Raw genomic sequence first — 16,253 nt, forward strand, 5'->3', positions numbered from 1 at the left:
ACATAGTTAGATCTTCTCAATTTGGACAATTGAGATACAGTTTAAGAAGCCCGCTCTAAGGCTAGGGCCCAGCCTGACCACACTTGTAGGGATAGCCCTTCAATTGAAGACACAACTGCTTTCTTACTCAGGGTGAGTTTGTGCGGCCATGGGAGCGGGAGAGATCAGGTACCACCAGACTAGTCTGCAGACCCTGTTTGTGACTGTGACCTAATCCTTTCTTAAGCAGGTGGCTCCTGTGATGCAAGCAGCCTATCACTTAAAAGTCCTACATGGACACCCACCCACCTGGGTCCCTCCTGGCCCCACACCAAGGCCTAGATCTATATCTGACTTACCACATTTGTCTGGAGGACAGAGGTCCACATGCCTATTTCTGTCACCAGCTTATTTCTTTGTATCTTCACCTGCTCCAGCCCTAGCACATGTACATAGAGATTTGATTCTGTACTTGGAGATAAAGTGCTCAACCTGAGGCAAACAGCCTGGGACCCAGTTCAGGGCCATTTGCACAGATAAGGTGGGAATGACCCTCCCAAGCCTCTGTCACAAAAGCTCTATAAGAGAGTATACTGTGTAATAAAAGCTCTCCCGGCTTTATCTTTTTTTCTCTTTCTATCATCTATACATTTATGCAAGAGATCTCCAGTCTATATGTGAGATTCTATCATACTATAGAAGCCCACCAAACCTAGGCTTGCCGAATTTCCAGGCACAGGGCAAGAGGGAGCTTCTCTGACCACATGCGGAGCCCTCTTATAACAGCCCCTCCCATTGGGCACAAGCCTTGATTATTTGTGCTCATCCTGGAAAAACGAATACTGCCAAGGATTCCAGCTCTGCTGGAGAGGGAAAGGCCTCCCTCACACCTGCAAACCTAGCCCACGAAGACCCAGGGGCATAGGCTCAGCAAAATGCCAGGGAAGGTGTTTCTGGAGCTGGAAGTCTGGGGCCTTATGGAGATTCCACATAGACACAGGGAGATTTGGCACCCAGAACAAGTGAGCGTTCTGTGTCCTGTCTGGTCACAAGGACTGGGCAGGTGGCAAGAGGAAGGTGCCGACTTGCATGGTGAGAGGCTGGGTTGGGCAGCGAGCTCACTCTGCTCTGGCTCCTCACCATTCCTTGGGTCATGAGCCAGCTGTCTATGGGCTGCAGGTCACAGTCCCCACCTCTCCCTCTCTGTTGGGCCAAGGACAGAAAAGCCCCCAAAAGAAAAGTCATACCACATATTGTAAAATAGAAAAGTCATTGTTCATATTTGATCATCTGTCACACACAGAAATGTGATCTGATGCTTTCCACCCCTGCCCTAGCACGCACCCTGCCTACACTCCTGGAAAAGAGAAAGAAAAGTCAATCACCGTACCCCCTAGGCTGGATAGCAAAATGTTAACGCTGACTATTCTCCAACTCCTGGAGGCTTCCAAACAGCCTGGGAGGTTGGCTTGCCAGGCCTGATTCTCTTGATAGAAATCCTCTTTATCTTTTCTTTTTTTCTTTTTTCTTTTTTCGTACCCTAGGCTGACCTGGCTTTCCCAAACCCTCTGTCTCAGTCCTCTGGAAGTATGGTTGTTGCTATTATGCTTGGCTGAAGGTGTTGACTTTCGGAGAACTAGCCTTTTCTAATTCACTCTTCTTTGTTCTTTTCTTTTCTCCATCTTAGTTGCCCAAATATTTTTTTTCTTAAATTCTTGACTTGAATGCTGAGTTCAGCCTTCCTTGCTTTCTTATGTTTATGTGTTTGTTTATTTGTGGTGCTGCTGCTGATCCCAGAGCATTGTACACACTAGATAAGTGAGCTATACCCACAGACCTCCTGATTCAAAAAACAAAACAAAAAACTATTCATGAGCTGGAGAGATGGTTCAGCAGTTAGGAGCACTGACTGCTGTTCCAGAGGTTCCTGAGTTCAATTCCCAGCAACCACATGGTGGCTCACAACCATCTGTAATGAGATCTGATGCTCTCTTCTGGTGTGTCTGAAGACTACTACAGTGTTCTTACATATATAAAGCAAATAAATAATGCTTAGAAAAACTATTCATTTTATATGTGCTCATGAACATGCATGTCTGTGCATGTATGCCACTCTGCGGGTGGAGGTCAGCGGGTACCTTGTAGGAGTCAGTTGCCTGTTCCCTTGTGGTTCTGAGGATGTAAGTCAAGGATAAGGCTGGCAATAACTGTCTTTACCTGCTGAGTCATCTCGCCAGCCCTCCCTGCTTCTTTATAAACGATGTAACCAGAGGTGGGATCTTACTTGCAGAGGTGTGGCTACACAACCTTCTCTTCTCTGCTTTGTTCTTGTTCATCCCTCCAGCATGGCCTAGGAAGGGTCAAGGCAGCCTGCAGATATGTTTACACACGGATACACACATGACTATCCCATGTCCTGCTAGTCTTTCTTGCTGAGGCCAGTTCTTGCCCCAGTAACAGCAATCTGCCTTCTATCATTGGTAAATCTGCTGAAATCAGCAAGACCTTTGCAAACAGGGAGCCAGGCCAAGCCACGCATTCAAAGGGTGATGGGTGAGAAAAACAGACACGTCTTCTGGACTTGGACCCAGGCCTGGGCACTGATAATGGCCTGGGTCGGAGCAGGACATGCGCTAACATGGTGGGGTGGAGAGCAAAGAGCCTGCTGGGGGACAGGCTGCTCCAGAGTGAGGTGAGCCAGGAGGAGGGTCATCCTCATCTTCACTAGGCAGGCCCCTGGCCTGGCTCTCTAATTCTCTTGCTAGGTTCAGTGCAGAGATGGTCTGAGTAATGGGAGGAAGAGCCAAGACTACTGTGTAACCTGGTCAGTGTTACAGTAGGCCACCACTGTGCCACGGCAGGATTCTGAGATCAAAGCAGTGGGTGGGCTCTTCTGCACCTCCTGGCAGCCACTATAGAGTTACACATGCCAGTTCAAAAGGGGGTCCTCACCCTCAAGACCAAGCCTCTCCATTATGCCAGGTCCCTTTACACAGGGACCACAGGAGCCTGAGGGCCCTGCCTTGCCCAGTGAATGGGTGGGCACATTCCCCTTTCACTCCAGCCCATGGGGTCCTGGGAACCCTCTTCTTTCTTGCCAGGCAGAAAGGCATGCATTTCTGTACATTTCATGGGTGGACTCAACAGAGAAATAACTACAAAATATCAACTGCACAAGGCCTTGTCCCCTGGGAGCCTTCTCTCCTGGGATCTGACTGCTCACACAAACTGGCTGTGGTTTGGGGCTAGCACAAATTTCATCCTTTATTTCAAAACCTTCTGACTCTTGGCTTGACTCTTTCCAGGCCCAGAGTGTGACAGGCCACTGTGTAAGCCACCTCACAGACAAGTGCTGACCCTCAACTGCCTTCTCCGGGAATCGGCTCTACTTTGATAGGCTATAGTGAGGTGGTAGCTCAGATCAGCATTCACTTTCCTTGTGAGGATTAATATTGTACCAGTGCACTTCCCCCACCCAGAGGTGCTCTGTGGTGTCTTCCCTAAGCTGTCTCTGCCATCTTCTGCTTGATTATCCAGCCAACTTTCCCAAACTGCCTGTCTATCGCCAGAAGACTGTGGGAAAACACACGCTTGAAGACCTACCATTTCTGAGCTCTGTTTCCGATTGTCTAGTGCAGAAGCGAGTCCTCCAACAGTCTGGGGATCCTCATAGGTGACCCTGAAGAAAAGCAGTGAAATGAATTCTCTCCCAGTGGGTGCAGAGGTGTGCTGTGACCTGTGATCTTTTCCTATTTCATGGTGCTTGTCTCAAGTGTGATCTTGGCATGGGGCAGAGGCTAAGGACCCCTGTTGTCTGCCTCTTAGCAGATGAGGTGTAGAGCTAAGTTTTGGCACCAGCTCATGCCTAGAGTCAGTCCTCTAAGACCTGGGACACCATACTTTTCAAACATCCCTGTCTTGAGTAACAAACAATACTGAAGCTCAAGAGAAAGATGTCAAAAGTGTTCTGAAGTCCTCAAAGGAAGAGGCTTCAGAAGGCAAAGTAATTCTGTCACAAGCACCAGCCCCCATTGGGCTGAGTGGATTGTGTGCTACTTCCGGATGCAGGGGGCTGTCCACCATGGAATCAGTGTCCTGTTTGTGTATGGTGCGCCTTGCCTAAACTGCCTGGAGAAGCCTCTGCCCTGAACTCTTGTTTTTTTGTTTTTCCTTCAAATGTTTGTCTTCTGGGAGTGGGCCTGGTTGCCTGCTTTGGGGAAAGGCACTGAATGAGGCAGCATAATAGGGAAGTAGGATTTCTCCTCAGCCCTGGGAGGGCGATAGAGGAGAAAACAACCTGACTACCCCATAGAAAAGGGGAGATGGGGCTGGCACTCACTCAGTCTGAGTAGTTAACCAAGTCATCACTGTGATATTTTTAAGTTTTAGCAGTCTTAAGTCTGCTTTAAGGAGAAAGGGCTGCTTCTCCTTTTAATGTGACGAGCCTGGGACAACACCCCTCACCCTAGTATCTGCAGAAAGTCACTAGAAAGAGCCCCACATACGTCTTTCGCTGTTCAGCCAAGGAGTTTCCTCTGGTCTGGGCAAACATGTCAAAACCATCTTGTGGCTTGCACTGCTGAAGTGAACTGAGGGTGCCACTGACACTTTCTGTCCCCAAGTCTGTGACAACAAAACAAGAAGCAGATGACAACAAATGCAAGTTGTATGAAAAGCTGGTTTAAAATGTCTTATTATTGTATCATTATCACTGTCTCTGTCCGTCTCTGAGTGTCTGTGTCTACATGCATGCAACCCAGGTATGAGACTTGCGTGCCAAGTATCTTTATCCACTGAGCCATCACCTTGTTGGCCCCAAAATACAAGTTTTTGATGGAGTGCCCCAAAAGTCAGGATGATAGTCTAGAAGTTATGACACTGTGGGTGAGAAGGTGTCCTCAGTGCTCCCAATACAACACACACAAGAACCAGGGTAGGCGAGGTGGGAAACAGGCTTTTTCCTGAATCTGAAACTGCTCAAGGAGGGAAAGATGCATCCTGGACAGAGAAGAGACTGCTGGTGGTGAGAAGATGGAGGCAGGGTGAGCACGCCTGCAGTTTCCTCAGGCACTCCCACCAGTCCACTCACACACAAAGTCTAAGAGTCTGGGCCACTCATTTAACTTGGAAGCTACACCCTAGGCACTCAGAGCACTAATACAGCAGGTGAAACCAACATGGTCCTTGGCCTCAGGAGCTCATGTATAACTGAGCAGTTAGGAGGATCAAACTGCAGTGTTTGGCTTCAGATGTTAGGAGAGGCTCAGGGGGGTCCTTCAAGATTCGTGGAGGCATGCTGCAGGACAAGGGGAAAAAGATGGACAGACAACAGGGCTTGGACAGCCAGGCATGGAAAGTGTTAGCCCTTGAGAGAGATGTATGAAAGGCATGACTAAAGAGAGCGATAAGAGCTGACCACTAAGGTAAAGCAGGTATTAAATGTGGTGGCTTACACTTGAGCCCCGGCCCTTGAGAGGCCGAGACAGGAGGCTTGCTGTGTACTCAATACCAGCCTGGGTAAATATTGAGTTCCAGGCAGGCTATTCAAAAGGCCAAGCCAAATAGGGCCAGTGAGATGGCTCAGCAAATAAAGGGGCTTGTCACCAAGGTAGATGTTCTGCATTTAATCCTTAAAACCTACATGGTAGAAAGGAAGAAAAAACCAATTCCCATAAGGTGTCCTTTCCCGCTCCCCCCACTAAATAAATAAATCATTATAATTTAAACTTAAAGCTACATATATGTATATGTGACACACATAAATATATGTCAGCTACATAGACTGATGGGACGGACATCCATTCTACCTTAGATAAATGGCTACCGAGAAAACTGAAACACCAGAATTGTAACAACTGACAAGCAATGAAATGAATATAGAATTATTAGAAAAAAGAAGACATAAAATCAAAGTAGAGGAAAGAATTTTGAAGGTCATGGCTGTTTCACCAATATTAGAATGTAATTTTATATAACTTGGTATAAATGAAACATACTGAGGCATTCACACACTTTCATTGTGGAAAATTGAGGAGTTTCTCCTAAATTTCATACAATAGAACACTTTAGGTTGATGGTATAGTTTGAGGTAGGCCAAACAAAACAAAACAAAACAAAACAAAAAAACAAAACAAAAAAACCCAAAACCTTTCTGTTTCCTAGCCCTGTGCAGACATTGCCAATCCATCTCAGATTCATCTTTTAGGAATTGGTGTATAATAGTTACCTTTAATGGTCAACTTCATAGAATCTAAAATCACCTGAGAACAGAATCTCACTGAGGGGCTCTCTAAATCAAGTTGGGATGTGGGCACATTTTGGGGGGGGGTTGCTTTGATTGCATTAACGGAAGTGGGAGGATCCATTCATTGTGAACAGTAAGATTCCCTGGGTTTGGCCTCTGGACTGTAAAATGTAGAGGTGGGGACTAAGCACAAACAAGCGTGTATGCTGTGACTAGCTGCTTTGAGTCCCTGCCTTGACCTTCCTACAATAGACTGCACCTTGGAATTGTAAACCATATAAATGTCCCCTAGGTTGCTTTTTTTTCTTTGGCCGGGGTAATCATTACAGTTACAGAAATGAAACTAGAACAATGTGACTGTAGTTGCCCTTCAAACCTATGTTCTGAGCAGCCAGTAAGATAAGATACTCGCCACCTTTAGCCTAGTTAACAGTAAAAAAGCAAATCATTTCAAGCACAAAGAATACTCCAGATAAAACACAGCAGGCTATATTTGAAAGAAGAGGTCTTTTGAAAAGAAAACAATTTCTACATCATCAGAATTTCCTCCACCTCTACTTTCCAACAAAGACTTAAACTTCAAGTTTCAGGAAGCAAGTTATAAAATGCAGCTGGTACTGTCTAGGACTCAGGAGCACCTCCACGTGGACCATTCCAAAGGCCCGGTATGACCTCCCAACAGTGAAAGATATCTAGGGAAGGAGGGAGGGAAGAATGAGGCACTCACCCAAGCCTGCGAGCTGGGAAGAGAGAGAAGATGGGGGTGCTGTGCTCCCCACCATGGGGCTCACCACAGCAGGAGAGCCCGGGCCCAGGTCTATTAAGTTGTCTTCAGTAACTTCACTTAGTACCTAAAAGGACATGAGATTGACAGTGAGGTCAGCCCTTGGGTTAAGCTCCAGCAACCCCATACAGATCTGCATGCACTCACGAGGAAGGGCACCAAAGCTGTCCAGCTAATGGAGGATAGGTCTCCTTACCTACCTGAAGGGTACACGGTGGACTCAGGTTAGCAGTGAGCCCCATGCCCTGCCTCTTTTCCCTTTTCACAGAAGGTATACTGAGTCACTAGAATGCTGCCTCACTAATGCTGTGGATTGTCTTCCTTCTGCCTTTCCCATCAGGAGTCCTGCTAGCTCTCTAGCTTCCTTTCAGACAGAGCTTGCTCTGTGGTTACCCAAGTATTTGTATTTGGTCTCAGTTAGAAAACCAGAAATGAGGCAGAGTAGGCCAAGCTTTACTAGCTCTATGTGTATGGGTAGGTGCCGACCTCAGAAGACAAGGAAGCTTCAGAGAACACTTACTCCATTGCTGGCATTCTGAGCGGATCGGCCGGACCTGTACCTCTCGAACCTAACAGGAAGGAGAGCAGACATAAGGAGGATGTGAGTGAGGCCCAAAGGGCTGTGCTCATAGTCCTAAGAACACTGGGACCCAGCAGAGGCAGGAGACTGGCCAATACTGTTAGTGGAGGAGACCTCACACGTTCAATGTGTCATGCTTTCCTTGACACAGGACTCCTGTCTTACAGGTTCAGCTCTTCTGTCTCCTGTAAGCACCCTGAGCTGGCATCAGGAACAGGGTATTTATTAGCTGATTCTAGAAGACCACCAGAAGCATCCCTAGCCATCTCCTCGCACATCTGGCCCCAATGCTCCTCCACTCTCTGAAGGTGTGACTGAGTCACCAGTTCTCCACCCAGTCATTTGTGAAGGTAAGTGCAGAGCTCCCTCTACTCCACAGAAGTCTGTTTGGGGGTCATCAGCTTGTGGCTAAAAATACCCCCAGCCCAACCTCAGGAAGAGAAGGGGGAACCTGGAGAATGGCCTTGCCAGAAACCATAAGATGTTTTGTGCCACCTACCTAAGGGCTGCCAGGAAGGCAAGATGGAGCAGGCCCTGCCAAGGACACTCCCTTCACAGCCTGGCACCAAATGGCTACAAAGGGAGTGTAGCTGAGAGCAACTGAAGGAAAACAGCCCCTCTGCCAGAAGCCATCCTTACACCTGGTAGAAGCTGTGAGGTGTCCATACAGGCCAACAGATGCTGCTCTGCGTATGCATTGTGTTTAAAAGCCACACACAAATGACACCGGCAAAGGGGAAGCCAACCACCTCACTCCAGCCATGCCCTGGAAACTAGAGACCAGAGAGGCACTGCTCTATGCTGACAGCCCTAGTAGGTGTGATTAGCATCTGGGAAGAGAGACCAGAAGAAACAGTGTGACTAGGTGTACACTGTGGAGCTCATTTGGTTTGAGTTTTAGAGGGTTGTGGTGGTTTGCATTTGCTTGGCCCAGGGAGTGGCACTATTAGAAGGTGTGGCCTTGTTGGAGGAAGTGTGTCACTCTGAAGGTGGGCTTGGAGACACTCCTTCTAGCTGCCTGAGGTTGCTTAGTCTGTTCCTGGGTTCCTTTGGATGAAGATGGAGAACTCTCAGCTCCTCCTGCACCATGCCTGCCTGGATGCTGCCATGTTCCCACCTTGATGATAATGGACTGAACCTCTGAACCTGTAAGCCAGCCCCAATTAAATGTTGTCTTTATAAGACTTGCCTTGGTCATGGTGTCTGTTCACAGCAATAAAACCCTAACTAAAGCAATGGTTTACTGTAGATGCACAGGTGGGGCTTAAGAGAGCAAAGAGTTGTGTGGCAAAGAGGGGTGCTTTAGATAAGAGTGGAAAACACCAGTATACCAGAGAAAGCATGCTTAGACTCTGGCCAGCATCTGAAAGAAAAAGACAGGAAAGAAGAAAGGCTTGACTCAGAAAGGTAGGCAGGCCTAAGTGAACCAGTACAGCTCAGACTCTGTGCCCTTATTTATTTGTTTATTTGTTTGTTTGTTTTTATAGGCCAGGAAAGGTAGCCCAAGCCTTTGATTCCAGCAGGCATAGGCAGCAGATCTCTGTGAGTTCAAGTCCAGCCTGTTTTACAAAGTTAGTGCCAGGACAGGCAGGACTACATAGAGAAACCCTGTCTCAAAAACAAAAATAAAAAAAACTAAACAAACAAACAAACAACAAAATTTGTAGCAGCCAGAGAAGTCAAGAATCAAATTCCATAGAATAAACTAGACAGGACTCATAGGGCACAGGGAGTGAAACGGCAATCATGGAGCCTGTAAAAGTCTGTGCTGGGTCCTCTGCGTGGGTCTGTGCTGGGTCCTCTGTGTGGGTCTGTGCTAGCTCCTCTGTGTGGGTCTGTGCTGGGTCCTCTGTGTGGGTCTGTGCTGGGTCCTCTGCGTGGGTCTGTGCTGGGTCCTCTGTGTGGGTCTGTGCTGGGTCCTCTGTGTGGGTCTGTGCTAGCTCCTCTACGTGGGTCTGTGCTGGGTCCTCTGTGTGGGTCTGTGCTAGCTCCTCTGTGTGGGTCTGTGCTGGGTCCTCTGCGTGGGTCTGTGCTGGGTCCTCTACGTGGTTCTGTGCTAGCTCCTCTACGTGGGTCTGTGCTGGGTCCTCTGTGTGGGTCTGTGCTGAGTCCTCTGCGTGGGTCTGTGCTGGGTCCTCTGTGTGGGTCTGTGCTAGCTCCTCTGTGTGGGTCTGTGCTGGGTCCTCTATGTGGTTCTGTGCTGGTTCCTCTGTGTGGGTCTGTGCTGGGTCCTCTGCGTGGGTCTGTGCTAGCTCCTCTGTGTGGGTCTGTGCTGGGTCCTCTGTGTGGGTCTGTGCTGGGTCCTCTGCGTGGGTCTGTGCTGGGTCCTCTGTGTGGGTCTGTGCTGGGTCCTCTGCGTGGGTCTGTGCTGGGTCCTCTGTGTGGGTCTGTGCTGGGTCCTCTGTGTGGGTCTGTGCTGGGTCCTCTGTGTGGGTCTGTGCTAGCTCCTCTACGTGGGTCTGTGCTGGATCTTCTACGTGGGTCTGTGCTAGCTCCTCTGTGTGGGTCTGTGCTGGGTCCTCTGTGTGGGTCTGTGCTGGGTCCTCTGTGTGGGTCTGTGCTGGGTCCTCTGCATGTATGTTACGGCTGTTAACTTGGTGTTTTAGCTGGACTCCTAACAGTGGGAGTGGGGGCGTCTCTAACTCTTTGGCCTGCTCTTGGAACACTTTTTCTCCTATTTGCCTTAGTATGAAGGTTTGTGTCTAGTCTTATTGTACCTTGTTATGCCAAACTCAGTTGATATCCCTGCTCTCCTCTAAAGGGAAACAGAGGAGGAAGGAATGGGACTGAGGGAGAAGAGGTAAGGACTGGGAGGAGTGAAAGGAGGGGTATATTGAAAACAAAAAATAAAATAAAAACAAAAAGTACGATAACTAGAAAGGCCACATGGGCATGGTGGTGGGTAACTGTAATCTGAGCATTTGGGGAGAGACTGGGGCAGAAAGGTCAAGAGTTCAAATATAAATATGTATGTGTGAGTGTGTGCACATGTGTGTATAGAGAGAGATAGAAAGACAGAGAGACACATAGAGAGATATCCTGTTCTCTATACCCCTCAAAAAACCAAAAATCTCATTAAAATAAATTAAATAATAAACCAAGAAAGCAGAAAGATGTGTGGTTCTTCAACAGCTGTCTCTAACACTGCAGAGGTGCTTCTGAGGTCTCTGTAAGTGCACACCAATCACATATCAGCTCCTGCTGTACAGGAAAGGGGTAAATAGACCTACCGGGCTGTGAGAGCTTCCAGAGCACAGAAACAGTGTCCGTGTTCTGTTCTTACTTATTTCAGACCATTGTTCCCTCACAGACATACAGAAAGCTGCCAGTCAGCAGAGTGAGTAGCCACAAGCCTCCAAGGGGCTCACGCGGTTGTCAGGCTCTTTTAATGGAGAAGGCTGGCCTAGCGTCAAGGCAAGCCACAACCCTGGGCCAATTGGGAAGGGCCCAAATCTGTACAGATGGAAGCTGTTCTCGACACTACCCACTTAAAGCTGGGTCCAGAAGAGACTTAAACCAACAACAAAAACTCTGTCCTGTGGGAGGCTCTGGAAAGAAAAAGGAGGGTTCAAGTTTGTCACTTTAAGTGGTTTGGCTGCAGGAAGAACTGAAGAAAAGTGTGTTTCCCCAGAGAAACAGTGCTCACACCCAGCCTACTTCACTCAATACCCCAGAAGTACTGACATTTACAAAGGGAATGGTCTTTTTTTCAAGACTAGAAATAGAGGAAATCCTGTTCTTTAGTGAAGGTTCCCCTCCTCCAATCCTTTTCAAATTCAAAGGATCATCAAAGGAGCAGGTGCAAACCCGCCTCAGCCCTCCCTGGGACTCACAGGGAGCAGAGGTTGGATCCTGCAGTCAGCTGCCTGCTGCTCTGTTCTCTGGAGAACAAGAAGCACTTTTTCTGTCATGCAAGAGCAAATGAGCATTTCTGCTGACTACTCCCCACCTCTAACACCTCCCAGGCTCTCCCAGCCTCCATCCCCCTGCTTTGTTTATGAATGAAATTTCTCTAATATACCAATCATCTTTTCAAGGAAAAAGACCCCCAGGACTCTGCCCCACCTCTCATAGCGCAGGAAGACGTTGTTGAGGTCATCGTTGACGTGCAGCAGCTCCTCGGTGACCTCCTCATTGGACACTCTGGAGATGAGCTCCACGATGCGGTGCTGCATGGCTCGGCAGGTCCTGTTCAACTCCTAGGAAACACAGGCACTTCTGGCAGAGCCTGCTGGGAATGCTTTTCTCACGTTCTACTGCCTTTGAAAGGATCTGCACTGTTTCTTGAAAGTCACGGAAGGAGTACATGCTTGTTCATAAAACCAGACGTGTGCAGAATGTGAAGTGACAGCTCCCTCCTCTCCTGCCTCAGAGGAAGGGAGTACTTCTGTAGGGTTGTGAGCATGTGCAAACACACACACACACACACACACAATGATGCACACACATACACATACAATGATATGCACACACATGTGCAAAGATACACAGACACACAGAAATCTACAAACAAGTGTGAGCACACACACACGCACACATATACACACCACTGTATGTTCACAAGTATATGCCAGTACAAGTCATTTTTAAAAAGAATATTTAATGCAAATAAATTTGAAAATCAATATGGACTTTCTATAAACATACAATTTAATAAAGTTATTTAAGCAGATATATGACTATAATTCCACTAAAACAAAACAAGTAATCAAACCATCACACACAGGAAAAGGCTTCGGTGCAGTTTTCTGAGGATGGTCACTACCTGAACCGTATCTGGAGTGCTGAGATAATGCCGTGACAATCATTCTGCTTTGTCTTTGTCACTGTTTGACCTTGTTCTAAAGTTAAACCAGCACTCTCCAGTGCTAAGGCTGTACCAAGGATGAATCCAGGCATCTCAAGTGTGCAGCCAGTCTGCTACTTTGTGGGTTCTTTATCCCTCCAGTTACACCCCCATCACTAGACAGGATGGGGTGACGAGAGAGAGAGAGAGAGAGAGAGAGAGAGAGATCCCTGAATCTAATTTCTTTCTTCTTGGTTTTCTTGAGGACAACTATTAGCAAACTGCAGCCAATCCTCCTGAATGACCAACACTCACCAACGACATCTCAGGGCCCTCTCATTTATAAACCCTCTGAAAAGTTACCACAGATCCAAACATCACACAGTCACAGAAACCATCTGCAGCTAGTAAAACTGCCTCTGCTAGCACACAAGGCAAATCATAGTCAGCTGCTATGGTCACTTTGGAACAGCCTCATATCCCACACCTGGGATTGAAACGAAAATACTCACTTATAATATTTCTGTTTTTAAAGAAACCAAAATTCCAGAACTGTCACTACAAAGGTGTTACATGACTTCAACAACCAGCTACAAATCATTTTAAAAGTGTTTGTTTTATGGGTGTGTGCCTGAGAGTACGCTTGTGCACCACCGGACTGCAGGTGCTGGTGGAAGCTAGAATGCTGTGTCAGATGCCTGGGAACTGGAGTCACAGGCGGTTGTAAACTGCACAGTGTGAATGCTGGCAATCAAACCTGAGTCGTCTGTAAGGGCAGCCGGTGCTCCTAACTGCTCAGCCATCTCTCAGGCCCAGGCACAAATTATTTTTAAGACAGAAAAACATGATTCTTTGTACTTGCTTCTCTTAGGCACAGCCTGTCTCACTTCTCCACATGTATGTCACACGTTACGGAGCTCACTATCCTGCTACTGTTGGGTATGTGGCTTGGGGTAATCTTTTTCTTTGGCCAATCCAAACAATGTAGCAGTTAATACGCATGCCAATTCTTACATATCTGGGCAAACACTTGCATAGCCTGAGTTCCTCAGAAATAGAATCTCTCCAGTGAAAGTATTACATTTAGAACACAGACTGGTGGTCAGAGTAAAAGGCCCTCCCTCCACGAATGGGGCCAGTTTACTTGCATTGCCAGCAAAGGCATGACTGTATGTTAAGACAGCATCATGTAATTTACAGTGGCATGTCTGTTAAGTTGCTGGGATCTCAGAAACACCAGTTCTCATAGAGTTCTGCTGGCCAAAGAAGCACCTGCAACCCTCAGCCATCACAGAAGCTCTTTCAGCCTTTCAGAGCAGCATCCCCTTAAGACAGACCCTGAACCTCACGGGCTGGTTTATAGGAGAGGAGCCCCCTTGCCCCAGAGCAAGCTCCTAGCTAGGCTCTTGTTTGTAGAGAGCCTTAAGCACCTGCTAGGGCCCTGCCCTCTTGTATGTCAAACTGAAGGCTAGTCAGGCATCAGCCTTCCTGTGGGCCATCAGGGTCAAGGCAGAAGTGAAATTCTGTTTCTGGACACTGGGGGGAGCTAAAAATTCAGTTAGATGTGGGAACAGACACTAAAGCCGGCCAAACCTTCTCATAGCTCCACCTCAGTCTAAAGATGAGTCTTACAGGCTACCAGATCTAGTCACAGCAAGAACAGGCAATTTAGCCTCTTTTTCTCTCATCATTCTCCTCCCACTTCCCCACCACGAAGGATGACACAGCAGTACTTTCCGGTGTCCCCAAGAGAGTGAATAGACAAGGCAGGTGGCCCTCTACCCACCTAGTGCTTCAGCTCTCAATGCTGAGGCCTGACTGTGCTCTCTCCTCCCACAGTGCTCAGCCTCAGGGTTCCATAGCGCCTACTAGGGACCAAAGCCTGGCCCCAGTGAATCATCCTGGAAGCACTCAAACACAGCTGTACTTATCAGAGGAGATCTGCACTTAGCTGAGAGTCTGCTGTTTACTCGAACCAAGAGATTCTTTGGGACTCCCTCCACCCTGGATCTGACCACCTTCCGAGGCCCATCATCCTCTCTGTCCAGCCAGAGCAGCACTATCTTCTCAAGGAAGAAACTGGACCTTCCAGATGTTTCTCTTAACAGACCAGACCCCTCCTCTTGGCTCTCCAAAGATTCCTACCCTAGGTTTGGAGAAGGACGTATGATCTTTGGAAGAGGATCTCCAACAAAGGCAGACTCCACCACAGAGGCCCAAGGCAGGAAAGCAAGATCCTGTCTAGTGCTTATGGCTAAGCAGCAATCCTTGGGGCCTTGGTTGGGGAAAGAGAAGGAAAAAGTCAGTCAGTTCTCATTCCAACTGTAGGCCAATGGCAAGGTGAAGGACCTGCAGGTCAGAGGGCACATGGCATGCTACTGCAAACAGTTCCAAGGCTCTCTGGAGCATTGGGCATCACCTTCTAGAGCCCACAGGTCATCTCCAAACATGTCTTAGACTTTCAAGATGAGAGGTGGCCTTATGAGCTCATCACACTGCCCAGGGAAAGTGCGGTGCTGGCCTTCTGCCAACAACGTCCTTTCCTAGGGATCCTTCCTGACCTCAGGATGTTTCTCCACCCAAGTATGTTATCATATAAATTGTCAAAAATAGAGCAAAGTGCCAGGCAGGGCACATACCTTTACGTCACTCTGGAGGCAAAGGTGGGCAGATCTCTCTGAGTTTGAGGCCAGCAAGCTTTCTATTTAGCATGCTCCAGGACAGCTAGGGATAGAGACCCTATCTCACAAACAACAAACAAACAATGCAGGTGCTGGAGAGGGGAATCAGCAGTTAAGAGCACTTGCTGTTCTTGTAGAGGACCCAAGTTCAGTTCTCAAGATCCTTAGTCATCCATATGGTATACATAAATACACACAGACAAAATACCCTTATACCTAAATTAAAATAGATATATTTAAAATATATATACATATGTGTGTGAATATATATAATAAAAGTACAACCACTTATATTTTTATAGTGTCAGCTTTGCCATGTAACTCCCACATATTCACCTCCCTGGCTACTCAGAATGTTTCTAGAGATTCTGGCAGGTCTTCCCTGAGCAGGGCTCACACAGCGATGCAGGACTCGACTGTGACTGCTGCCCCACATTGCCAGTACAGCTCTTAGAGCAGAGCCTCCAAGTAACAATTAGCTTGCTCCGCTGCAAAGAGTGGACATCAGATTCAGACCCGGGATTCACAGGAGAGTCATGCAGCACACTGCAGGAGTGTCTTAGACACTGCAAAGTTAGGCATGGTGGCACATACTTACAATCTCAGGAGGCTGAGGCAGGTGGGTTGCAAGTGAGAGGCCATACAGGACAACATAATTCAATACTGTCCCTCAGCAAAACCAAAATCAAGCAACTAACCAAAACTCATGGCTGCAGCTCTCAAAGCACCAGGGTCCTACAAAGGAGGAGAGCAAGGTGCCTTCACCACAGAGCCCTCCGCAGAATGGATGCTGGGGACTCAGCTGCAGGAGCAAGCAGGTATGGCTAGATTATTCCCCACACTCATGGCTCTGATCCCAGACTTCTGCAGAGTTCCATTGAGGCATCTCGGTGACATCTAAGGACTGGCTACACTGCCAGACTACAGAATTCAGTTTGGAGAATGATTTGCATTAATTTCAAAGCCCATTAGGAAAGTGCTAGAGGACTTCTGACCAATAGACAGACATAGACAAGTGAGCTCAGACTTGCTGAACCTCTCCACTCCTCCTGCCAGGGTGACAGGAAGAAAAACACTCTCTTTTCAGTCTCACAGGCCACATTGTGGAAGATGCCTCGAGGGCTGTCACAAGGACTCTGCCCAGAGACAGGCTCACACATCCCAGCCTTCTGACTCAAAGTCTCTGCACAACTCCTGAC

The 16,253-nt window shown here is 47.8% G+C and overlaps 1 protein-coding gene across 6 annotated transcripts in view; it reads right to left on the reverse strand.

The window, feature by feature from the left end:
* The window catches only part of TOM1L2 (target of myb1 like 2 membrane trafficking protein), a gene marked incomplete at its 3' end in the record, with an annotated part of 125,519 nt that overhangs the window by 10,737 nt on the left and 98,529 nt on the right, over nt 1–16,253 (reverse strand). Inside the window, exons 8-13 of one of the 6 annotated variants that reach the window (XR_013975183.1) lie at nt 11,653–11,786; nt 7,528–7,576; nt 6,951–7,074; nt 4,485–4,602; nt 3,583–3,658; nt 339–418 (exon numbers count right to left, since the gene is read on the reverse strand). Coding sequence is in view for 5 of the 6 variants with exons in the window: in XM_080923583.1 (XP_080779709.1) it covers nt 1,102–1,182; nt 3,583–3,658; nt 4,485–4,602; nt 6,951–7,074; nt 7,528–7,576; nt 11,653–11,786 (582 nt within the window). Of the gene's footprint in view, nt 1–338; nt 419–1,101; nt 1,183–1,959; nt 2,350–3,034; nt 3,110–3,582; nt 3,659–4,484; nt 4,603–6,950; nt 7,075–7,527; nt 7,577–11,652; nt 11,787–16,253 lie in introns of those variants that run through there. The other 5 variants (XM_080923584.1, XM_080923583.1, XM_080923586.1 and 2 more) reach the window with 5 other exon arrangements.

Source organism: Micromys minutus, assembly GCF_963924665.1.
Source record: "Micromys minutus genome assembly, chromosome: 10".
NCBI lineage: Eukaryota > Metazoa > Chordata > Mammalia > Rodentia > Muridae > Micromys > Micromys minutus.